This window comes from Miniopterus schreibersii, assembly GCF_964146895.1.
Source record: "Miniopterus schreibersii genome assembly, chromosome: 15".
NCBI lineage: Eukaryota > Metazoa > Chordata > Mammalia > Chiroptera > Miniopteridae > Miniopterus > Miniopterus schreibersii.
In genome coordinates, this window is record NC_138115.1 from 16,056,929 (window position 1) to 16,083,335 (window position 26,407).

Here is a 26,407-nt window from a genome sequence, read left to right on the forward strand (position 1 = left end):
GGGCCTCCCTGGCCTTTAGTGTCTTTGTCTGAAAAAGGGAGACGAGAACACCGCCTGACCTCCCTCAGGGGGCTGCGGAGGAAATAAAATGAGGGCAAGGTTGTAAATGATACAAAAGAGTAAACCAATTAACTCCTAAAATATGCACTGTCCTCTATCCAGCCTAAAACTGCTGAAAAGAAAGCTACCACCATCTGCCTCTGTTCTGCTTGGGTCCAAAATATTCACAGGCTACAGGCTTCCCCCCCTCGCCTCCCCGCGAGCTGGGGGATCGTCTGTCTAAGGCTCTCCCGGGCGCATCTCTAAGCCACCACCTCTTCATTCCTCTTCTGTCAACCATCCTCCCTCTGTCTGCGCAGCATCACGGTTCCTGCACAGTGAGGACGACGGAGGTGGGAGCAAAATGGAACAAGGAAAAAGGGGGAAGCCCTCAGATGAGAAGCCATGAAACCCAACACCACACAGAACCACAGAACTGCCCACGTGTGTCCTTCGGCAGCCATGCAGGAAGATACAAGCAGAGGATCAGAGCGCAAAGCCTGGTGCGTTTGCAGCTCCTGGGTTCCAGGCATGTTCCAACAGAAATATCTGGGAGGCAAACGACTGCCTTTGACTTTACAGGAGCCCTGAGAAAAGCGGCTCACAAACCCATAGTCCAGGCACTGCGGCGGTGCGGGGGAGAGAGACACGACTGATGAAAATGCCGGGTTCTAATCCTGCTTCTCCCCACTGGAGGACCTGCCACCTGCTGATACTCCTTTGGGGTTCAGGTGCTTCCTGTCTTAACTATAATGGCCTGAGAGACTCAAGCAAACAAACAAACGAACAAAAAACAAATATGGTCTTACCAGGAGCACAAGGTCGCAGGCTCTCTGAGTGGCCGCATGCCTCACCTGTGCTATCTAACTGCAACCCTGTGACATGAGTCGTCTTTTCTCTCTAGAAGGTGACAAGAGCCAACCTCAGTGGGCTGCCACTGCACCCCAGCCCACCTGGGCATGATTCTTGCGGTGCTCGTGGCAATCCCATGCGGTCAGTGCTGTTACTGTCTCCATTTTACCGGGAAAGGTGCTGAGGATTGGCAAGAAGAGAAACTTGCCCAAGGTCATGTACTGGGTGGCCCCGTGTGACAGGCATCCTTCTCAGTGTTCAATCCCCACCACAGGCCCCTGAGGCGGATCCCTGGGATCATCTCCAATTCATGGGTAAGGAACATGAGGTGTAGACGTTCTATGCAGTCACAGATGTGCTGGTGAGGCTAAGCCATGAGGGCAGGGTCCTCACCAGGCTGGCTCTGGGCATGACTCTGACCCCTGGCTGCCCACCCTCCCCACCATTTTCCAAGCCTTACTACCTACCCTTCTTGGAGAGCTTGTGAGCCACCCAATGTCCTTCCCATATTTATTTTCCATGTAATCTGCCAGGTTATGCTTCTGCTGCTTGCAAACATCCTGGGAACACTGGGGCCCTGGGTGGCCTCTCAGAGCCCAGGAAACACATACATTGGTGTCCACAAACTCATCCCACACCTGTGGAAAATCAGTTATGGAAGGAGCATGGTGCTGGGGCAAAGGGAACACCCGGATGGGGGAACTCCAAGAAGAGGAGTGCGCTTCAGAGACAAAGCAGTGCTGGAACAAAGGAGTAAACCAGAGTCACTCACATGGCAAAAGACCAGGAATTAAAGAGGTTGCATTGGCCTGGTTTTTAAGAGGCAAGGATCACAGGAGTGGAGAGAAATGAGACACAATGGAGAAAAGAGAAAGCTATACTCGGTGAACAGAATGGGGGTTCACGTGGGAGTACAGAGGAGGCAAGTGGGAATGAGGGGTACGTTTTGAATAGAGCACTGTTCTTTTAGACACACACATATACAAACACACACGTAGAAATACACACACATATCCAACATTTGTGTAGGTAGGTATGAGCGTATGTGTGTATATAGGGTGTCCCCCAAAGATGTACACACACACTTTGAATAATTATAAAGGCAGAGTTTATTAAAATACATTTCATTTTCAAAACTGAGCTATCAGCTGTTAAAGTGTGTATACATTTTTGGGGGCACCCAGTATGTATGAGTGAGTGTAAGTTTTATACCATTTCATCCCAGAAAGTACTTAAAAGGGAGTTAAGCTTTCTCTGAATCCACTGCCAGACCATCAGCAGTTCTCACAAAGCATCCTGCCCCATGCTTTACCCACAGAAGAAACGGACTTGGTCACAGCTCTGAAGCAACAGCAGCAAGTCCTCAGAGAAGCCTCACAGAGAGTAAAACTCAGGCTGAGATGCCAGAGCCCCTCCTCATGAGGAAGCTGCTGCATCGGGCAGCAAGGGGACCCTAAGACACATTCCTAAGACTTTAGGAATAGGGCTTTAAATCCTTGTGGCCAGTTGGACAGCTTGTCCACATGTCACCAGAAGTCTCTCAGGGCCTACGAGCAAGGCTCCTCAAGCACAGAGGGAAGTGCTGACCTTGCCAAACAGCCTGGGTCCAAGTCCCAGTCAATGAGGTAGAAAGCAGACTGCAGAGAACAGGTGGGTTTTACCCTCCAGTTTCATCTATGACTAGAAGCTGTGCCCAAGAGCACAGTGCACAGCACCTCCCAAGCAAGTCTCAAACCACTCTGCCGTGTACCCACAGGCATCCAAGCAGCCCGGAGAGCATGATCCCGCATCAGTTTCCTTTGCTGGGATTTCTAACCCAGGAACATCACAGCCAGTGACAGCGCTCTGAGCATGTGTGTATTTTTTTAATATATATGTATATTTTTATTGATTTCAGAGAGAGGAAGGGAGGGGGGTAGAGAGAGAAAGAGAAACATCAATGATGAGATATAGTCATTGACTGGCTGCCTCCTGCACTGGGGATCGAGCCTGAAACCCGGGCATGTGCCCTGACCAGGAATCGAACCACGATCTCCTGTATCATAGGTCAATGCTCAACCTCTGTCGGCCGGGCTCTGAGCATGTGTTTTGAGTATATGTCATCAATAACTAGATCAGAGCTGGAGGGTCCTCTAAACATAAAATATATTTCTGCAGCTTGTAAAGAAAAGACAGTTTGGGGCCGGTTTGAATTAGGTAGAATAGAGATAGGAATGTTCTGAAGTCCCTCCCTTGGGCAGTTTCTCACTGCCTAGTAAAGAATAGACAACGTCTAGAGCCTGACTGACCCATAGCCTGGCTTGGGGACCAGTGAGTCTGTGTGGGAGCAGCAGGCAGACCCCAAGGCTGCTGAGAATGACTTTAAATATCATCACCTCCCTCCCCGGCTCGAGCAATCTGCCTGTCTTCTAAGATTCTGCCCAGTGAGGCTCGCAGCCAGGACTCTGAAGCCTGTGTGACCAGTGGCAGTGCTGGTCCCTCACATGTTCCTGCCACTGAAAGGTACAATTATGCCTTTAAAGCTCAAGGTGCAATTAAATCTTTCTCCATAATGGTGCTAATGGCTTGAGCAACCTTGAAGCAGTTGTCATATTTTAAAAGATTGTTCTGAATTGTTTTATCTCTGAAATTGCTCTGTAAAATCTTGTTAATTTTACATCTTTAGTGGAGTGTGTGTTTAATGTTGAGAGGATGGTTTTCTTCCAGCCACAGTGCACAAAAGAGGCCTTGATTCATAGCTGACAGGCCTCCCTAGAGGACTGAACCCCACCCGAGAAGCTGAGCTCGCCCCCTAAGTCTGGGTTCCCAGCAATTTGCCCGCCAAGGAAGAGTCCAAAGTGAAGACACAGGTCACAGGACACAGCCCAGTCCAGAGCCCAGTAGGGGTGGATCAGACTGACATCACTTTCTCCAGGAGGGAGAGAGAAAATGACAAACGTGTGGCTGCCACATAAGCAAGTGACAGGTCCCCTCCTTGGCACTCCCACGGCCCCTGGCTTTTCAAAAAGGTGACCACTAACTAATGATCTCATTACTTGATTGTTCCCCAAGTAAAGTGTGCACCCCTCAGGAGAGGGGCTGTGTGGCTTCACCATGTGATCCCCCAAAACCCCCAGAATAATTCATGACTGGAGTACCGCCTCCACCGAGTATTAAGGATAGCTAACAGGTAAACAAGGAAAGGAAGACACAGGTGACCAGCCACAAAGAACAGGCACGAGAAGAATGCTTCAGAGACAGCGAGTAGGAGGCTCTTTAATCATTGATCAACCTCTGTAAACAGCCACCTAGAACAATTTAGAAATGTAATTCCTATTCATGTTATTTCCCAACAACAGTGACAGCTAAGATGACAACATTTCTAAGAGTAGCTGTTGTGCTAAGGCTGTACCGACATCATTGTATGTCCTCACAATGAGGGAGGTGGTGTCCTTACCCTGCAGGGAGGCTGAGGCTCAGGATCCAGCACAGGAAAGAGCAGGGTTCAAACCCAGAGCCCTCCTCCTGACCCCTTTGCTCTTGTACATGATGCTGAATCTGGGGTGGTGATGGAAACTGGCCCCTGATATTTTTGAAACCTCAATGGTAGGCAATAGGGCAGAATTTTACTTTGAAGATGCCATCGCTTTCTGAATTATTTTCCTGGGGGGATGGATCTTTGTTTAGGAGCCTCCCAGGTGTGACAAAGCAGAGCAAAATTCTACTCAGTGATGGTGACGATGACAAAGATAACATAATTAGCTTAAACACTTTATTCACATCCTCAGTTCAGTCCTCACAACCACCCTGTGATGTAGATACAATTATTACCCACATCCTATGGGGGAGGAAACTAAGGCCCAAGAGCAGAGGTGGTGCCCCCAAGGTCACAGCCATTTAGAGGTGAAACCCAGAGTCTAACCAGACTCCACCTGATACCAGAGACCTGTCCTTGGCCAGTATCATCCCAACTCCAACGGGCATATGGGAATTTTAGGAAAATAACTCTGGCATCTATGTGAAGACTGGATTTGAGGGCCACAAGCCTGAACACAGGGAGCCTCATGAGGTCCCTGCTGTTCTATACCCTAAGAAAGACCACAAGCAATTCTACTGCAACCTCAGAAGTTCCTGAACATTTAACTACCATCACAAATAGAGAAGGAAGAGAGAGAGACTGCACCAAGGGTCAGTCAATGACCTTCTCCAGGTCAAACCCAGCCATCTGTTTTCATAGATGAATATTTTACTGGAACACAGCCACATCCACTGACTCACATGTTGTCTACAGCTGATTTTGTGCCAGAGCAGCAGAGCTGAGTAGTTTCGAGACAGGCTACACGGCCCGCAAGGCCCGAGATATTTACTATCTGGCCCTTTACGGGAACAAGTTTGCCAACTCCTGGCCTACATGGCAGAGAGTTTCATGCAAACAGCACGGGGAAACAGCAAGCCAGGGTCTCCAGGCAGAACAGGCACACACTCCATCTATCCAGCTCATGCTGACATACCCAGATCATATTAGTGTTTTTCAAAATAGCATAATATCCCCAATCAGCCAGCCCAGCGCCCACACCCTTCCTCTCTGCCCGAGAGGAGCAGCAGTGAGGCTCACCTTTGTTGTACATGTTTGTTGGCACCTGGACGTCGCTCAGACTGATGTTCACAGGCAGGTTATTGAAATGGTCATTTGGGGCTAAGATGAATTCCTTCCCCAGCTCCAAAAAATTCCCGTCTTTGTCCCTTTCGTTTATGAGCACGGCATTGAAGTATTCATACTGAAAGAGAAAGTCAGGAAACGTTACATGTGGCCTGGGCAGAGGGCTCTGATCTCAGACAGACCTGGGCTTTGGCTGCAGACCATCCCTTGTCGGGCGGATCCTGCTCTGGTCACATAATCGTCTCAGCCTTTCATATTGTCTATGGCAGCTTTCACACGGATGGGATAGTGCTATATAACTCTCTCTCAATGCCATTAAATATTCTTGGAAAACATAAACGGAAGGAGCTGCACAGTACTTCCTTTTGTGTATATAGAGAAAACAGCCCTAAAATCATGTTAATTTTTAAAATTTTGAAGACAGACCCTGTCCTTGTGCAGCCTACATTTAAGTGGAAGGAGACTGGAAAGCATAAAAAAATAAGAAGTAAACATGTAATATGTCAGATAGTCATACTTGCTCTAGAAAAATGGTAAAGCAGGGGAAGGGGAAAGCAGCAGGGAAGGGCTGAGTTTTATACACAGACTCAGAGAAGGTCCCACTGCTCCAGTGACACTCACACAGACACACACACTGAGTAGAGGAAGTGAGTTGTGTGGGCAACACCACAGACAGAGGGGACAGCAAGGGCAAAGGCCCTCAAGACACAAGTGTGCAGGCATGTTTTTAAATGGCTGTATCATCCTCATCCTCATCATCATCATCATCATCATCATCATAATCAAACATACATATAGAATGCTTACTTTGTTCCAGAAATTATTCCAAATGCTTTTCATGGGTTAACTCTCCTTCCATGTGTTGCTTTCCCTAACAACTCAGTGAAAAAGATCTCATGAGCATTCCCACATCACAAAGGAGAAAACTGAGATAGAGAGAATTCAGGTGCCCTGTCAAAAATTACTGCGCAGCCGATAAGCAGAGCCAGAATCAAACGCAGGCCATCTCCTTCCACAGGATGTGCTCTTATCTACTGGGCATTACTGCAAGGTGGCAGATGGCAGGTGTGGGCGGAATGATCAGATTGGGAATTTAAAATAACTGTTATTAATATGCTCAGGAAACTAATGGAAAAAGTAGAAAACAGGTAAGGACAAATGGATAATATAAGCAGAGAGATGGATATTCTAAGGAAGATTCAATATGAAATGCTAGAAACCAAAAACACTGTAACAGAAATAAAGAATGCCTCTGCTGACTCATCAGCAGACTGAACACAGCTGAGGATATAATCAATGAGCCTAAAAATAGCTCAGCAGAAACTTCCCAAGCTGAAAAGCAAAGAATAAAAACTGGGGGGAAAAAAGAAACAGAACATTCAAGAACTGTGGGACAATTACAAAAGGTGTAACATGTGTAATGGGAATACCAGAAGGAGAAGAGAGAAACACAGAAATATTTGACATAACAATGGCTGAAATTTCTCCAAAATTATGACAAACACCAAACCACAGATCCAAGAAGTTCAGAGAGCATCAAGCACATGACTATAAAAAAATCGACACCTCGGCATATCATATTCAAACAGCAAAATGTCAGAGACAAAAAGAAAATCTTGAAAGAAGCTGGGGTGGGGGAGACCTTACCTATAGTGAAATAGGGTAAGGATTACATCAGCCTTCTCTTCAAAAACCATGCAAGCAAGAAGAGAGTGGAATAAAATACTTAAAGTATTCAAAGAAAAAGCCCACCAGACTAAATTATCCTTCAGAAATAAAGGAGAAATAAAAACCTTTCAGACAAACAAAAATTGAAGGAATCTGTTGCAAGTAGACCTGCCTTGCAAAAAATGTTAAAAGTTCTTTAAAGAGAAGGAAAATTATATAGGTCAGAAATGATATAGGTCTCTAATCCATGTAAAGAAAGAAAGAGTGTTATAGCAGGAATAAATAAAAATAAAACAAAATATTTCATTTTCTTATTCTTAACTTACCTGACAAATAACAGTTTGATCAAAATAATGTCCACAAATTATTAAGTAATTATAGTTTATGGAAAAAAGTTAAATTAACAGCAGTGTTATAAGGGACAGGAAGGAGGAGTTGGGAATACTCTGTTAGAAAGTTTCTGTGCTACCCATGAAGTAGTACAGGGTTATTTTCTTTTTAATCTTCACCTAAGGAAATGTTTTTACTGATTTTAGAGAGAGAGGAAGGAAGAGGAAGAGCGAGAGAAAGAAATATCAATGTGAGAGAGAAACACTGATCGGCTGCCTCCCACACACACCACAAGTGGAATCGAACCCGCAGCCTGGGTATGTGCCCTGATCAGGGGTCAAACCCACGACCTTACAATTTATGGGACAATGCGCCAACCAACTGAGCCACACCTGCCAGGGTGGTACAAGGTTATTTGAAAGTATACCTGAATTAGTTGAAAATGCATGTTGCAAACTAAAAGGCAACTATAAGATAACTTAAAAGGAGATATTTACATGCTAAGAAAGGAGAGAAAATTAAGCCAGATAATATGCTCAATTAAAACCAGAGAAGGCAGAAAAAAGAGTAAAAGACCAAAAATAAATAAATAAAAATTTTAAAAAGGAAGGAAAGAAAAAAACAATAACAGTTACAAATATAGTACATATGAATCCAACTACATCAATAATCACTTTAAATGTGAATGGTCTAAATACACTACTTAAAAGACAGAGACTACCAGAGAGGAAAAAAATAAACCAGACCAAACTATATAATGTCTACACGAAACCTACTTTAAATACAAAGAGCAGAGATTAAAAGTAAAAGGACAGGGAAAGATACACCATTCTAATACTAATCAAAATAAAGCTAAAATATCTATATTAATTTCAGACAAAGCAGACTTTAGAGCAAGGAAAATTATCAGAAAAATGGACATTATACAATGATAAAGGAGTCAATTCTCCAAGAACACACAATAATCCTTAATGTGTATGCACCTGACAACAAAGTGTTAAAATATGTGAGGTAAAAACTGATAGGGCTATAAGAAGAAATGGATGAAGCCACTACTCTAGTTGAATACTTCAACATCCCTCTGTCAATACCTGACAAATCCAGCAGGCAGAAAATTGGTAAGTATATAGTTAAGTGAACAGTCTCATCAATTGGATCTAATTGACATCTATAGAATACTTCATCCAGTGGAGCAGAATACACTCCAGCTCACACAAAATAACCATCATGACATACCACATTTGGGGCCATAAAATACACCTTAACAAATTAAAGAATAGAACTATACAAAGTATGCTCTTAGACGTCGAGAGAATTAAATTTAGAAATGGATAACAGAAAGATAGTTGGACAAAAATCCCCAAATAGTTGGAGAGTAAACAACATTCTTCTAATTAACACATGGGTTGAAAAAAAGAGTCTCGAGACAAATTTTAATCTAAACAAAAGTGAAAAGGCAACATCAAAATGTGTGAGATGCAGCAGAAGCAGTGCTTACAAGGAAACTGATAGCATTGGATGCATGCATTAGGGAGAAAAGGGATTTAAAATTAACCATCCAAGCTCCAACTTCAGGGAATTAGAAAAAGAAGAGCAAACTAAATCCAAAGTAAGCAGAAGAAAAGTAGTATTTTTTTTTTTAATTTGCAGAGCAGAAATCAATAAAATTGAAAACAGAAAATCAATAGAGAAAATCAATTAAAACAAAAGTTGATTCTCTGAAAAAATTCATTAAAGTGATAAGATATATAGTAAAATCAGCAAAGGGAAGAGACACACATAGTGAAGTACAGAGGACTCCAGATGCAAGCTTCCAATACTTCTCTCCCAGGGCAATCACACAAGATGCACTAAGTCTTCCAGCAATGAGCTATGACAACACATGTGAAATGTTGTCTACCAGGGGAGCTCAATATTCACTCACTGCTAAGAATTTTTATGGGGTGTTGGTCATGTAGCAACACTATTTACCAACTTAACCTAATTAAGTTTATGGAACTACATACCTAACAACTGCAGAGCACACATTATTTTCAAGATCATAAACTGAGCCAGCAAACAAGTCTCAGTAAGTTTTAAATGACTGAAATCCACATAGCATTGTCTCTGGTAACAATGGGCTAATTTTAGGAACTAATATATGATAATGATATAAAATATTGATGATTTCTAAGAAATAATATGTCTACAAAAACCCTAAAGAATTTGAAATTAAACCGCACATGTAATAATACATGTGTTAAGAAAGAAAATGACATGGGAAATTGGAAAATATTTTTAAGTGGATGAAAGTGAAAAAGTATTAATATGTGTGAGATGTAGCTAAAACAGAGTTGACAAAAAAAAATTATAGATTTAAAAGCTTATAGAAAAGAAGCAGATTTTAAGAGGCATACTCTAAGATACTACCTTAAGAAGATAAAAAAAAGAACAAATAAAACTCAATGCTAAAAGAAGAAATAAAATAATAAGATACTAGAAACCAATAAAACAGAAAACAAATAACAGCAGAGGGAAATCAATGATATTAAAAGTTGATTCTTTAAAATAGTTAATAAAATTATAAAACCCTAGATAGATGGATGAATAAAAAAAGAAAGCACAGAATACTAGTATTAGGAATTAAAGAGGAAACATTATTATATATCCTAGAGATAATGAAAAGATAAGGGGATATTAAAAACAACTTTATGCCAATATTTGATAACTTGAGTTAAATGTCAAATACCTTGCAAAACAGAAATTACAAAGGCTGCCACAAGAATTTGACTGGCCCTATACATACAAAAGAAATCGAGTTCACAATTAATAGCCATGCAAAAACAAATAACTCCAAGTTCAGATGCCTTAAATGATGAATTCTATCAAATATATAAGAAAAAAATACAAACTATCTTATATAATTAAAGGAGGGACTATGTCTCAACCTATTTAATGAAGGCAGCATAATCCTGATGCCAAAACTAAACAACAATATATTTTTTTATATTACACACCAATGTCCCTCATTAACCTAGATGTAAAAGTCCTTACAAAATATTGACTCAAATTCACCTATAAGTAAAAGGATAATACATCATGACCAAGTTGTGTTTATCCCAAGAATTCAAGGTTGGTTTCACATTTGAAAAATCAATGAGCACAGTTCACCACATTAACAGAGTAAAGAAAAAAACAATCTTATGACCAAAAAAATGCAGGAAAATCACTTGAAAGAATTCAACTTTTGCTTATCAAAAAAACTCTCAGGAAATTAGACATAGGATAAAATGTCCTCAACCGGATAAAGAGCAGTTATGAAAACCATAATACAGAGTGAGGCAAACGTAGGTTTACAGTTGCATGTGAAACACAGAGTTTATTCTTGTATTCTTACTTATTAATTATTTTCCATTTGACAACTTTAAACCTACATTTTCCCCACCCTGTCTATGGCTGAGAAATTTTAAAAGGCTTAAATAAATGGAGAGAGAGAGAGACCGTGCTTAAGGATTAGAAAACTCAGTATTAAGGTATTAATTCTTCCCAGTTGATCTAGAAATTCATCAAAATCCCAAGCAAAATCTCAACAGGCTTTTTCTAGGGATTGCCAAGTTGATTTTAAGTTCTACATAGAAGGAATGGGGATCTATAATATTGAAAACAATTTCGTAAAAGAGGAACCAAGTCCAAGGGCTCACATTTCCCGATTTTAAGTCTTATTATAAACCTAATTAATCAAAACAGTGTGGTATTGGCATTAGAAGAGACAAACAGATCAATGGGACAGACAGAGTCCAGAAATAAAGCCACAAAATACAGTCAATTGATTTTCTTTCTTCTTTTTTTTTTAATATTAAAAAATGGTTTATTGCTTTATTTTCAGAAGATAATTGCAAACATTACTGTTGTCTGGAAAGAGTCGTTGTCAGGGTTTTCTTTTTCCTCTTATCCTTATGAAGCAACATTTCCCATAATATCTGTTTTAACTGGTCACAAGTGATGACTGATTTCTTTGCCTTTCCAGCTTTGCAACTCAGAAACCTAATTTTTTTTACTGAACTTATTGAGGTGACACTGGTTATAGAATTATATAGGTTTCAGGGGTACAATTCTATTTTATTTTATTATTATTTTTTTAAATATATCTTCACTGATTTCAGAGAGAGGAAGGGAGAGGGAGAGAGAGATAGAAACATCAATGATGAGAGTCGTTGACCAGCTGCCTCCTGCGCGCCCCTGACTGGGGACGGAGCCCGCAACCCGGGCATGTGCCCTGACCGGGAATCGAACCCTGATCACCTGGATCCTAGGTCGATGCTCAACCGCCGAGCCACGCCCAGCCGGGCAGGGGTACAATTCTATAAAACATCATCTGTATATTGCATTGTGTGTTCACCACCCCAAGTCAAGTCTCCTTCCATCATAACTTATCCCCTTACCCTCTTCTACCTCCCCCAAACCCCGTTTCTCTGGTGACCACCATACTGCTGTCGTCTGTGTCTATGAGTCTGTTTGCTTAATCCCTTCACCTTTTTAACTCAGCTCCCCAACCCCCTCCTGCAGCAGCTCTCAGTCTGTTTTCTGTATCTATGAATCTGTTTCTATTTTATTTATTAGTTTCTGTCCATTAGATTCCACATATAAGTGAAATCATATGGTATTTGTCTTGCTCTGACTAGCTCATTTCACTTAGCATAATGCTGTCCAGGTCCATCCATGCTGTTTCAAAGGGTAAGATTTTCTTCGTTTTTACAACCAAGTACTAGTCCATTGTGTAAACGTACCACAGCTTTTTTTATCCACTCACCTACTGATAGGCACTTGGGCTGTTTCCAGATCTTGGCTACTGCAAAAAACGCTGCAGTTAACACAGGGATGCATATAGTCTTTCAAATTAGCATTTCAGGTTTCTTCAGGTATACTCCCAGAAGTGGAATTGTTGGGTCATAAGGCAGTCCCATTTTTAATTTTTTTCCATAACTCTATACTGCTTTCCACAGAGGCTACACCAATCTGCATTCCCACCAACAGTGCACAAGAGTTCCCTTTTCTCCACACCCTCACCAACACTTTTTGTTTGTTGAGTTATTGATGGCGATCGGTGTTCGATTCCCAGTCAGGGCACATGCCCGGGTTGTGGGCTTGATCAATGACTCTCTCATAGTTGATGTTTCTATCTCTCTCTCTCCCTCTCCTTTCCTCTCTCTGAAATCAATAAAAGATGTATTAAAAAATATATATATATATATATAATTCTTCTTTAAAAACGACAATCTGTAGCCTTCAGATAGGCGATGACTTCTTAGGACATAGAAAGCACTTACAACTTTAAAAGTTGATGATTTGGACTTTATAAAAGTTCAAAACTTCTGATCATCAAATTCACTATTATTAAAATATGAGAGCCATTGTTAAGAAAACAGTATCCATAATATGCATCTGACAAATTACTTGAACCTAGAATATGTAAAGATCTCCTATAATTCAACTTAAAACATCAATGAAATTATAGGCAAAAGATCTGTACAGACACCTTACAAAGGAAGGTATGTAAATGGTCAATATCAAATAAAAAAGTGTTCAACATCATTAGTTATCAGAGAAGTGCAAAATAAAACTCAAACCAGATGCAATTTTATGCCCACTAGAACAGCTAACATTAAAATTTCTGAAAAGACTAAATGTTGGCAAGCATGTAACCAGAAATCCCATATATTACTCATGGAAATATAAAACATTACAATACCTTGAAAAACATTTTTCAGTTTCTTGTAAAGTTAAATGCTTATGACCCTATGACCCAGCAATCCCACACCTAAGTATTTATCCAAGAGAAATGAAAATATATAGTCACAGAAATGTTTGTGTGGCTGTTCATGAAAGCCTGATTCACAATAGCCAAAATTAGAAACAACCCAAATGTCCACTAACAGATGCAAGGATAAACACATCTCTGATGGTCATACAACGGATTACTACTCAGAAACAAATTACTGACACATTCAAAATATGGATGGACCTCAAGAACATTTTAAGTGAAAGAAGCCAGAATCAAAAAGAGTGCATGTGTACAATCTCTTTTTTATAGGAAGTTCTAGAATGGGCAATAGTGACAGCAATCAGGGGTTGCTTCTGGGAGGGGAGGTGGGGATCCACTGGAAAGGGCCCAAGAGAACATCCTGGGTTGCTGGAAATGTTCTGTGTGTTGACAGACTGTGGGTTACTCAGGTGTACTCATTTGTCAGTACTCATTGACTTATATGCTAAAGAACTGCATTTTATTATATAGAAATGCATGCTTCAATAAGAAAATGAATCACAAAAGACCTCTCACCTTTTAAACAATTATTAACTCAAAACCTTTACAGACATAAAACTCAATTTAACAAATTTCACTCCCAGCCATTTTATAAAGCACAATTTACTGTGATATGACACTCAGAAACAAAAGAAATCATACCTTTCTGCTGAAACATCAACCGAGGGAGCACCTTACCAGGAAGAAACACCCTGACTGGCCCATGAACTGCCCTCGCCAAGGGGAGCCCCCTTCTCCTAAAGGGACCTGCTTTCTAAGTAGCATGTCAGCAGGGTTTCCTCCCATAGCTCATGCTGGGTAAGATCTTAATCTTCCACAGACCCAAGTGCTTCACAGAATATTATCAACACTTTCTAAAACTCAAGCCTTCCACGCCATTGTTTCATTATAACTGGATATTAAATTAACAAAACAAAGCCTCGGCCTGTGTGGTCAAGGCCAATGCAATCAAGGTTCAGGTTTAGGCCCTCCGGAGGCAGTTTAATTGAGTAATCTGCACAGCCCAGGATGCAAATGAAGGAGGAATGGAAATGCAAGCGGGCTCCTGCTCAATGGTGCTCAGCATTTCCCCAGGGCGACTGTGTTCTGCGTCCCCTCCCAGGTCCATGTGTCCCTATTGATTCAGAAAAGGCTGACATGGTGCAAACAAGAAGAATCATTCCTCAGTCCCTGGAGTTCTTTGCTATAATCACGAGGCTCAGGGGCTTTGTCCACATGATCGAGAAAAGATATGTTTAGTCCAAGTCACCTCAGTATTTCTGAATCCCTGTCCCCCTTGGAGTAAAAGTCAATTATGTTGGGAGTATATCTGATAACCTACTTAGTGTGATGGAGTACAAAGGAAACCAATCCAGGGCACAGATTGTGCCATAAAAAGTGGTAGGTGTGCTGGTCACCAAAACCAGGCCCAGCACTGGCTCAGAATGAGGGGGTCCAGTGAGTGTCTAAAATGGATTCATTAGGGCAGAGAGGTAGGCACAGTTTTTCTGTAAAGGGTCAGATAGCAGGTATTTTAGGCTTTGTAAGCTACAGAGACTTGGTTGCGACACTGGGACTCTGCGTTACATCATGATAGCGGCACAAACGATGCCTAAACCAATGCGCTTGGCTGTGCGCCAGTCAAGGTTAATTTACCCCAAATTTGCCAAATTATAAAAGAGATTTGGCCTGCAGGTTTGCCATCCCTTGTGGTAGGGTATTATGAGGTTTTTCAAGAGATAGAAATAATAAACCTCGGGCTGGAAGGAATTAAGCTCTTCTTCTGCTAAAAAGTTTTTGAGCACAATACTGGAGGAAAAGAATAATGTTGGAGGACTGATGTGACCCGGCTTCAAGACTTACTATAAAACTACAGTAACAGAAACATGGATCAATGAAACAAAATGGAGAGCCCAGAAATGGACTCCCATAAATACAGTCAAATGATTTTTGGCAAAGGAGCAAAGACAGTCTCTTCAACAAACGGTGCTGGGAAATCTGAATATCCACATGCAAAAAAAAAAGGGGGAAAAAAGAATCTAAACACAGACCTTAAACCCTTCACAAAAAATTAACTCAAAATGAATCACAGACCTAAATATAAAATGAAAACTATAAATCTCCTAGAAGATAACATAAGAGAAAACCTAGATGAGCTTGGGTACGGTGATGCTTTTTAGGTACAACACCAAAGACACAATCCATGAAAGAAATAATTATAAAGTACTCTTCATCAGAATTAAAAACTTCTGCTGTGTGTAAGACAGTGTCAAGAGAATTAGAAAACAAGCCACAGACTGCAAAAAAAATATTTGCAAAAGACACATGGGATAAACAACTGTTTCCCAAAATATACTAAGAACACTTAAAACTCAACAATAAGAAAACTAACAAATCAATTTTTTTAAAAATGAGCCACACACCTTAAAAGATACTTCACTAAATAAGATATACAGATGCCAAATGAGCATATGAAAGATGATCCACATCATATATCGCCAGGGAAATGTGAATTAAAACAACGAGATACCTCTACATGCCTATTAGAACGGCCAAAATTTCAAACACTGACAATACCAAATGCTGACGAGAATGTGAACACGCAACAAAAACTCTCTTATACTGCTGGTGGGAATGAAAAACAGTTCAGCCACTTTCCAAGCCAGTTTGGTGGTTTCTTACAAAATCAGACATATTCCTAACATGTGATCCAGCAACCACACTGCTTGGCACTTACCCAAAAGATTCGAACACTTATGTCCACACGTAAACCTGCACACAGATGTCTACAGAAGCTTTATTTAAACTTGGATCCAACCAAGATGTCCTTGAGAGTGTGAATGGACAAATAAATTATGGTGCAACCAGGCAATGGAATATTATTTAGAATGGAAAAGAAATGAGCTATGAAGTCATGAAAAGACATGGAGGAACCTAAATGCATACTGCTAAGTGAAAGAAGCCAATATAAGGAGGCTACATACTGTATGATCCCAACTCTGTGACATTCTGGAAAAGGCGAAACTATGGAGACAATACAAGATTAGTGGTTGCCAGGGGTGTGGTGGGGGAGAGGAATGAACAGGCAGAGCACAGAGGATATTTAGGGCAGTGAAAACAGTATGCATGATATTATAATGATAAATATGTATCTTTATACACTTTTCCAAACCCATAGAATGTAAAATACCAAGAATAAATCCTAAAGTAAACTATGGACTTTGGGTGATCATGTGTCAATGTGGGTTTACCCTTGGGAAGTGTTATTGATAACGGCTATGCAAGTGGGAGAAGAGGGCAGATCTCTATGTATCTGCCTCTCAATTGTGTTGTAAACTTAAAACTACTCTAAATAAATAATCTTTGAAAAAATGTTTTTGAGCAGCATCTCCTAGATACATACTTATTTATAACACACATGTACTGCTTACCAACTATTATACTAGCATGAACATTTTAAAACAAACTCCAAAATACACATTCAAAGTAAATAGAAATAAAGTGACATTCTCTTTGGGGCATCCCAGTGGCTGGTTCTGTGCACCCCCGGGGTGCAGCACTTCTCAGCAGTGGCTCCAAGCAGCATTTCCAAAACATGATGTACAACAGAAAGGCACTCCATAGAACACTTGTAAGGAGTGATTGTTTAAATGTGTGCCATGGTGAACAATACAGGGAGAGCTGGGGCTTAAGGAAAGGCAAAGAGGTGTCTTCATTTTAGGACTTCTCAGGCAGGGCCTTGAACTCATTCTGAGAATATACTGTTAAGTTTGAATGTCTGGGGGCAGAGGTGTTGAATGCAGCATTCCTCAAATACAACTGATCATGTAGGTGTCCTCCTCAACATGTACCATGGGGTCACTGCACAAGTACTTGTGTGACTGTTTTATTAATGGGTGACTCCCCCATGAGACTAGTTCAGCAACTCAGGACTCATGTCCATGTTAGGCACTGTTGTATCCCCAGGCCCTTGCACTTGCTGGTTGACTAGCTGACCAAATGACCAATGTCAGAATCCATCGGGTTACCAGATCTCTCTCACGGACCTGTCTCCACAGTTAGCTCTCCTGGCCACGTAGTACCCAGGAACATTCTCAGCAGGTAGGGACGATCATGCAGTGAGCAGTGTCTCCTACAGCCCAGGGAAAGGGAAGCTGTAGGAGGCCAAGGTCATATTGTTGCAGCTCCTGTCACAAATTCAGAGAGAAAAGTGTACCCAGAGTAGTGGGGTGAATGTGGCTCCAGAAGTGACCGGAACTGTTGATCTGTGTGAACCACCATAAGATGAAGGGACAAGACAGGAGCCCTGTGATACTGCCAGGAACTGCAGCTCCCCCAAAGGCTGCCTGAGCACCCCCACTGGCAGAGTCCTTCTCCTTCAATGCCACTGTCACAGAATACGGTGATTTTCAGCTCTGATAGGAGTGCCACCGGTAAAAATAATTCATTGCTCCACCCCTCCACCAGCTGTAGAATCCAACAGGTGAGGCCTTCTCACTGGCCCATCTGTACACCAGGCAGAATCAAAAGAATTGAACAGGAAATAACACTAGATAGCAAAAAGCTTTAGTTGGTCGTGACTGCCTGTATCTCAGTGACGCAGGATCTCAGCCAGAGGAACCTAAGCTCTCCTCTAGCGGTGGCCGAGCCTCTCCCACACCACTCATATCCCTGAAAACTAGTTCAGGGCTTGGCAAACTTTTTCTATAAAGAGCCAGATAGTAAATATTTTAGGTTTTGCAGGTCAGTTGCTGTCACAACAATCAATTCTGTTGTTTTAGCAAAAGTAGCCAAATGCAATACATAAACAAATGGGTGAGGCTGAGTCTGAATAAAACTTTATTTACAAAAAGAGGCACAGGCAGTCTATGGCCTAAAAGCTGTAGCTTCCTGACCCCTCCCGTAGTTCCCTCTTCATTCTTCCAGGTGGGAGGCACCTGACCTCATAAATCCAGATGTCCTAAGACAATGCTTCTCAACTCCAGCTGGGGAGCTTTACCACACCCACATACACAGACCAGATCTCAGGACGATTACATTCAACTACCACGGCCGGGTTTCCAGCCTCCGCCAGGTGACCCCACTGTGCAGCCCAGGCTGAGATGCAGCATTCCCCAGAGTGAGTTGTTTCCCTTCCTGCGAGGTAAATTGCATAACAGAACTATGAGGCTACAGCAGAAGGCCTGCTTCATGGGCGGGAGTCTGTGCTCCACACATTTAATTAAATCCTGCCTGGAAAGTTCTCTAATTGTTTCCTCTGTGTGTGCGCTGTGGAACCAACCAACTGTAAACTCCACAGCAGGTGGGCCTGTGCTTCTCTCCTCACCTACTGGCCACCAAACCCGAGAGTAACTCCAACTCATAAAATCCAGCCTGAGGGTGGAACCCCCAACATGGGCCATTAGCCAAGCCAGCACCCACTCAATAAATGACCAGACTGGCCAGAATGTTCCAGAGAAACAGGCCAATGCGGGGAGAGAGAGAGGGAGGGGAGAGAGAGGTTGAGCTTTGTTAAATGAATTGGCTTATTTGATTGTGGGGACTGGCAAGTCCAAAGTCTACAGGGTGAGCTGGCAGGCTGCATATTCAGGTAGGAGCTGATGCTGCCGCCTTGAGTCTGGATTCCACGGGGCAGGAGGGCAGGTGGGCCGGTGGGCAGGCTGGAAACAGGCAGGGTCTCTAGAGGCCGAATTGCATCTTCCTCAGTGCACCCATCTTTGCTCTAAGGCCTTCAGCTGACCAGCAGAGGGTGACCTGCTTGGCTCAAAGTCTACAGATTGTCAGTGATAGTCACACCTAAAAAAAACGCCTTCACAGCAGCATCAAACCTGGCGTTTGACCAAACAATTGGGTACCAGAGCCTCGCCAAGTTGACACATAAAATCAACCATCATAACTGTCCTTCTCAATGAACTGTGGCAGCAGTTTGCCAGCTGGACTCCCAGCTGTCTCCTTGTCCCCTGCCACCATCCAGGCAGCAGCCAGAGTGATTGCTCAGAAACGTGAATTGGGCTGTTACTCTCCCATGGTTCCCTGCCACCCTCAGAATACACCATTCCCAGGGCTTTGAAAGGCTCTGTGGTCCGATTGCCACCCATCTTGCCACCTGGTCACCTCCACTAACCAGCCTCTCACCCCACTCTAGCCCCCTGTCCTCGTGCAAGGGTTCAAACAAGTTTGTTTCCACTTAGGGGGCCTCACAGGCACGCTGAACCGGTGCCCTGGGATGGCCTGAGGCAGCCTCTCCCCTGGCTCTTTATATTAAACTCTGTATTGGCTAAGCTACCTTGAGTGGGTTCTGTTACTGGCAGGTGGAGTTCTAACTAGCACACTCCTCACACCCTGATGCTGAAGGACCTCCAGGATCCCATCAGGAAGATTGCTCTCAGCATCTCCAGGCCTCACGTGGAAGTGTCCCTCCTGCCTAGGCGGGTTCTGGTCCTGGTGTACATTCCTCACCCGGCTCCGTTACTGACTTCAATCTCTACCCACCAGTCCTATTGGCCTAATCATCACCGATCTTTCTCCACCTGGTGTTTATGTGCCTCGATTTCCTCACCTGAAAAGCGAAGGAATTAAACTCCTTCTCGTCATCTAGCACAAGTAAGAACAGTAAAGGGCCTCCATGGTTAAGGGCTCGATCCCATCTGCAAGGCCCAGGGCTCTCTCCCCCACTCCCCACGAAGCCTTTCTCCTTCCTAGTTGTCCTGCCTCCTCTGACCTCTTCTCCCAGCTCAGGAAATCAGTGGGTTCTTTGGCTTTTTCCTTCATGGTATTTACTTCCCTGGAAACCCTTAGAGGGTTAGTTTTGGGTGGTGAGTCACCCAAGGGCAGGCAGGCACCCATGCATCCCCGGATCTCAGGGGCATCCGTCCATCCCAGACACCACACCTTTCGTATCTCTACATCCCTGGTACCCAGCACAGTGCCTGAATGGTCAAGCGGGGGCTGCATAAGGGAATAAATAACCCTGGTCTGCACCACTCAGGGAAACATCTTCATGGTCCACCACCGGCTGGGAAGAGCCTCCCCTCCCCCAGCCCAGAAGTTAGTTCCAAGTGGCAGGGTGGGGGACAGGAGAAATCTGGGTGGGCCTCCTGATTCCCATCCCTCCCTCTGCCTGGACTTCACCCTGTGTTCTGTTCATGAAACATGAAACAAGAAACCAGCCAGTACGGCAAAGAGAGGAGGGCAGGGTCTTTGGAGCCTGATGCCCAGGGTTGAAACCGCACTTGTTCCAAAGGGCGTTCTGACATCTCTATGGCTCAGTTTCTCTCTCTGTGAAAAGGGAATGGGGACGCCTACCTCTTCAGGTCTTTCTGAGGACTGCATGGGATAAAATGTACAAAAGCAATGGGCACAGTGCCCAGAGCAGGCTCTTAATATGTTTGGTTCTCCCCTCTTTTCTTTATTTCTCTCCCCTTCTGTGCTCTGGGATGATGGCCAGCTTTTTACAACTTAGATTAAAAAATAAAAATTAGTAAGAATATTAGCTCCAAATGAGCCAAGCAAATACCAAATTCCCAGTGCATGCGCATCCTGTGGGAAGTGACATATATCCCTGCTCATCTGCGGCCCTCTCCAAAGGTCCAGTGCTATCTGGTTACTACTCAATAATCTCATTTTCTCCTCCTACGTGAAAATTGATTTTTTAATGATCTGTTCCAGAATATTTTTAGGTACTAATGTTACATTAACTCATTTATAATTCCCCAAGTGCCACAGTTCCTTTAAAAAAGTAGATAATGAATCTCCTTCCCCCAGCCATCTGGAATCTCTGGCCTCCGAGACCGCTCAAATATGAGTATTAATGGCCTACTTATCAAGCTACTTACGCAGGTCTAGCTGGCCACTTGGCATTTAACGTTAAGAGCCTTGGGATGGAGTAAGTATTTAACCTGACCATGCTGGGTTCAAACCCCAGCTCTGCTGCTTCACCACGACCTCCGGGCTGCCTCCCCCGTGCAATGGGACTCCAACAGCCCCTCACAGCGGAGTCATGCGGAGTGAGGGCCACGCAACGGACGAAACGCACTCAGCTCACCGCCGCGTTCCAGCGTTAGGCCGACCTCTATACTACCGCCTACGTGTACACAAAAGGGTTGTATATTGGTGATTTCACACGATTTTGTCTAACGGGGTTTCGACACATAGTAATAGTCGCTGTTGTGGTGGAGCTGGCTGGAAGACCGAGGGCAGAGGGAAACGTGTGAAAAGACGAGGCGGTGAGTGACCGGTGATGGGTGTCCCAGTTGGTCCCTCAACACCTACTTTTGCCCACCCCCCACTCTCGTCTCCTTAGGGCAGTGGTAGCTTCCTGACTGGGCCATTGCCCTACATGCAATCCTCGAGGGATTTCCCAAGGTTCTCAGGACAAAGGATAAGTTCCTTACCATGGCAGACAGGGACCTGCATCTCTGGCCCATTCCCACACCGAGAGCCACCCAACTTCGCTGGTCTCTGTTAGTCTCTCCATTGCTCATGATCCTAGGTCCATGTGGCCTCTGCCCATGCTGTCCCTCCTGTCCAGAACATTTTCTCCAGTTGACACTTTCATAATTTCCATTCCTTCTTAGATCTACTTCAATTATCACATCCTTTGGGCAGCCACCTCTGACCTCCCTGACTGGGGATATCCCTATTGGGTGCTCTTGAAGTCCCATGGGCCTCTCATTCATAGCACTTATCCCAGAGCCCACAGAACACTTATCTGAGTGATTACTTAGTTTAAATGGCCTCCATTCTATATTGTGAGATATATGTTTGCAGGGACCACAGCTGTTTCTTCTTGGGTCACCGTAACCCCAGCATCTAATACAATACCTGGCTCATACAGATACTCATTGGGATTGTTGAAGGAACGTGAAGGAGTGAGTACAGTACCGCAGCAGAGCCCTGCAGCCATTCCCAAGACAGGGCAGGAGCTCAGAGGAGCTGAGCTTAGCCCACAGTGAGCCAGGCTCTGGCTGGAGAAATTGGGGACAGTTGGAATCACATAGGGTCCGAGGGCTCAGGTTCCCCCTGGAGCTTGTCTGGTTGACTGCTTAGTCTAAGTCTATGACAGGGGACCTCTGAAGGCAGCTGGGAACCCCTCTTTGGTCTCCATCAGGGCCCAATGAACCCTAGCAAAATAACATCAGATTAATGGACACCCCAGCCGGGCCAGGCCTTCCACCAGTTTTTACACCCATCAAATGATTCTAAAGGTCTTCTATGTGCTGCTTCTACCTTTGCCACCCTCTTCTTCCCAGCAGCCAGAATGATTCTTTAAAAATCAAATAAATCTGTTACAACCTCACTTAAGCAATGGTTCCCCATTGCGTAGAATACAACCCAAGGTGATACTGACCTAGCTCTTTTCTGCCTCTCCAAGTCAATCAGAGACACTGTCCATCTTTAGATCTTTAAATAGGCCAAGCCCATTCCCATCTCAGAGTCTTTGCATTTATTGTTTGCTCTGCTTGGAGTGCTATTCCTCGAGACCTTTGCATGGCTCGCATTAGGTCTTAGTGTAAATGCCAGCTTCACAGCAAGGCCTTCTCCAAATAGCCCTAAATGTCTCTTTCCAGTCACTGTCAAGTCCAACATAATAGAACTTGGTGCAATGATGGACACGTTCTATATCTGCACTAATACAGTAGCTACCAGCCACTTGTGGTCACTGAGCACATGAAATGTCACCAGTGTGACTGAAGAACTGATTTTTTAATTTAATTTCTTTTAAATAAATTTTAATTTAACTTTAAACAGCCATACACTGCTGGTGGCTACTGAATTAAACAAAAACAAGCCCACTCCTCTTTTTTATTTTCTTGATTGCACGCAATATCTGAAGTTCTTTTTGTTTGTTCATAAGTTTATCTCCATCTCCCCCCATTAGAAACTTGAGCTCCATATGAAGACTGAGACTTTCTCTGGAATCCCAGTGCCTACAATTCTGCCTGGTTATTGGGAGGCACTCAAATGTGCCTTGAATAGGTAGGCTTGTGTATCCTCATAACATCCATCCAAGAGCAGGGGTCTCCACCCCAGGATTTGTGCCTCAAGCAATTGTGAAACATGTCACACTTGTTCTTACTAATGGTGGGAGTACTCACATTTGCAAAGGACTGACTTTTCCAATTAGTTAGAGTAGATTTAAGGTTATCTGAACAATAAGCTCACACCCAATCATCTATCTCCAGATTGATTTTCTTGAGTGGGAGGGAGACTAACAGCTGGGGGAGAAAAGTTGCATATGGGAGCATGTCACATAGATGAGCATCATCTGTCACTTCCACTCAGGTAGGAATAAAAGCAAATATGGTGAATAAAGATGCTTTGCTCTGCTCAGCATCTTTTCTCCCCTGTTTTAGTAATCGAACCCCAAGTCTCTGATGTAAGGGTAGATGTCAATCAAGGAGCCCTGTCAGCCACTCTCCAGCGCAAGACTCGGGCTGGCCAATCAGAGTCCTTGATTTTCAAGCAATGCTATGAATGCTGGGAGACTGAGGTGCCCAAGCCCTTTATCAAGGGTCCCAAGGTACAATGTTGCTGCTTTGCGCTTCCAGTAGCCACTTGCCCCACACATAGAGATCACTCTTCTGAAAACAAATCCACACAGAAACAAACAGAGCCAAGAGCTGGGAAAAAGAGTGAGGCTTAATGAAATTATTCTGGTCCAATCCTTGACTCCAATCATGCTTAAAGGCAGAGTCATATCATGGAATGCACAGATAAGTAAGTCAAAGTATGCCCTGTTTGTTTTTCACTTGGGTGGATAGAGCCCTGATTTAGTTCAGAAACACTGCCATCAACACTTGTACCAAGACTGGCTTTCCTGAACCTCAGTTTTCTTCACACACAATACAAGGACAAAAACATCTACTTATGTTAGTTTTTTAAAAGTGATAAAAAGTATCTTAAGATATGAGACTGCTTGATGGAATTCAAAGAACTGAATACAGCAAGGTCCCAGGAAAGGGCTGGAACTACAATCAAGAAAGCCAGCCCAGCAGCGTGGCTCAGGGGTTGAGCATCGACCTACGATACATGAGATCACAGTTCGATTCCCAGTTGCTCAGGTTGCAGTCTCGATCCCTGGTAAGGGACGTGCAGGAGGCAGCCAATCAATGACTTTCTCATCATTAATGTTTCTATCTCTCTCTCCCCTTTTCCTTCCTCTCTCTGAAATAGGAAAGGAAAGGAAAGGGGAAGGGGAAGGGGAAGGGGAAGGGGAAGGGGAAGGGGAAGGGGAAGGGGAAGGGGAAGGGGAAGGGGAAGGGGAAGGGGAAGGGGAAGGGGAAGGGGAAGGGAGGAAGGCTAGTTATCAGAGTATTGGGTCAAGTTCTCTCACTTCTCCTTTCTGCTTCTCTCTAGGTGTCTGCACCAGTGTCCTCTCTACAGACTGGGTTCTTGGCCCATTGAGTCACAGAGCAAAGAGAAATACCCGTGGCTTCTCCCTTTCTTTTCAGAGGCTAGCCCAGGATAACTTTTGGTCCAATTCTCAGATCCTAGGAGAAGGAATCTAATTGGTCAAAAGACCACACATGGTCCAATCAACTGGGACACAGAAGGTGGGAAAGTGATAGAGTCAAGTTGTACAAACCTGGTTCTTGGGGCCCATCCTCATGAATAAAGGATTTTTTTCGGGGAGGGAAGCAGTCATTGTTAGCCTGGATAGACCTCAAAAGATGTCACTACTACACTATAAAGGGTTTTCATAAAAGCTTACTGGGCTAACATACTCTACATGAAGTCATCAGTAAGATTAAGTACATTGTTACACGGATGACACTCAGGAACTAAATGGAATCTGAACACGTGGTCTTTAGGTCCAAAACAGAACTCCAGCTTACAAGACTAACAGTCCAATAATGAACTCCTCTAGTGTCCAGTAACTGGACTTCCTTGGTTCAAGTAGAAAAACTCACCTATGAATTTGAATCTATAACTGAGTATCAAAATGTGAAAGAACAAGACGCAATTAAGGTACCCGGGCTTTAGAGTATAATTCTTTATGTATGATAATACCCCCGAGTCTAAGGCAAATCTATGTTTTGGTGCTGCACATTAGTAGTATTAAACTATATTTAGCCCGGCCGGGCGTGGCTCAGCGGTTGAGCGTCGACCTAGGATCCAGGCGATCGGGGTTCGATTCCCGGTCAGGGCACATGCCCGGGTTGCGGGCTCGATCAATGACTCTCTCATCATTGATGTTTCTATCTCTCTCTCTCCCTCTCCTTTCCTCTCTCTGAAATCAATAAAGATATATTTTTTAAAAAAAAACAAAACTATATTTAAAATTATCTACCTACGTTGTTCTTCTTCAAAAGAATTCTAACAATTCCCAATAGACTAAAAAAAGTTTCTTCATAAAGCCCAACTGAAGTGAGAAATAAATTATCCCCCTCATTTCCACCTCATAATAACTTTGAAGTTCCCACTTAGAAGAGTTAAGAAGCAATTAAAAGACAGACATAGAATATGGGGCCTCATTATCATGATTATTACTGCAATTTAGAATGTTCTAGCACTTAATATCACAGTGGTCCAGTTGCCCTGGTGATTTACTCCGGCATTTCTCACAGGAAGTTAATTAGGAGAAGAGATATCCAAGGCCACAGTGCACACACCACAAAAAGAGGTGGCATCCGTCTCCCATTACCAAGGTGAAAAATTATACTGATGTCTTTTCCATTACTACCTAGCATCTTAAACACAACTGCTCCTCCGATGGAGAGAAAAAGTGTGGTAACTCAACCAGTGAGCCTAAAGTGTGGGCATCCAACTTACAGTGCTGGGCTTCCCAAAGGCTGACTAACTCTCTCCTTGGGGTGGAGGGGTACCATGGGTGGGCAGAGGACAGGGTGGAGAATGAAACAGAGGGAAAGTATAAACTTTTCTAGACTTATCTAGAATTTTTCAAAATCTAGAAAAAATATGTTATTTCCTTTTCAGTACACCCAGGGTTATCTGAAGTTACACTGAGGGTGATGTGCCCAGGTACTATAGTGTTTCCTTGCTTAGGACCTCTTACGGTCTTCCTCAAGCCCCCCTACCCATCTTACCCTCTGAGGAAACAAGCTCAGCATGACTGAGTAACTGTCTGAAGGTCCCAC

General features: G+C 43.3%; 1 protein-coding gene across 2 annotated transcripts in view; it reads right to left on the bottom strand.

Moving 5' to 3' along the window:
- The window catches only part of CACNA2D3 (calcium voltage-gated channel auxiliary subunit alpha2delta 3), a 768,096-nt gene that overhangs the window by 463,684 nt on the left and 278,005 nt on the right, over positions 1-26,407 (bottom strand). For both annotated transcript variants that reach the window (XM_081159441.1, XM_081159440.1), the window contains exon 5: positions 5,486-5,648. In XM_081159441.1, coding sequence (XP_081015567.1) covers positions 5,486-5,648 — 163 coding nt within the window. The remainder of the gene's footprint in view (positions 1-5,485; positions 5,649-26,407) is intronic.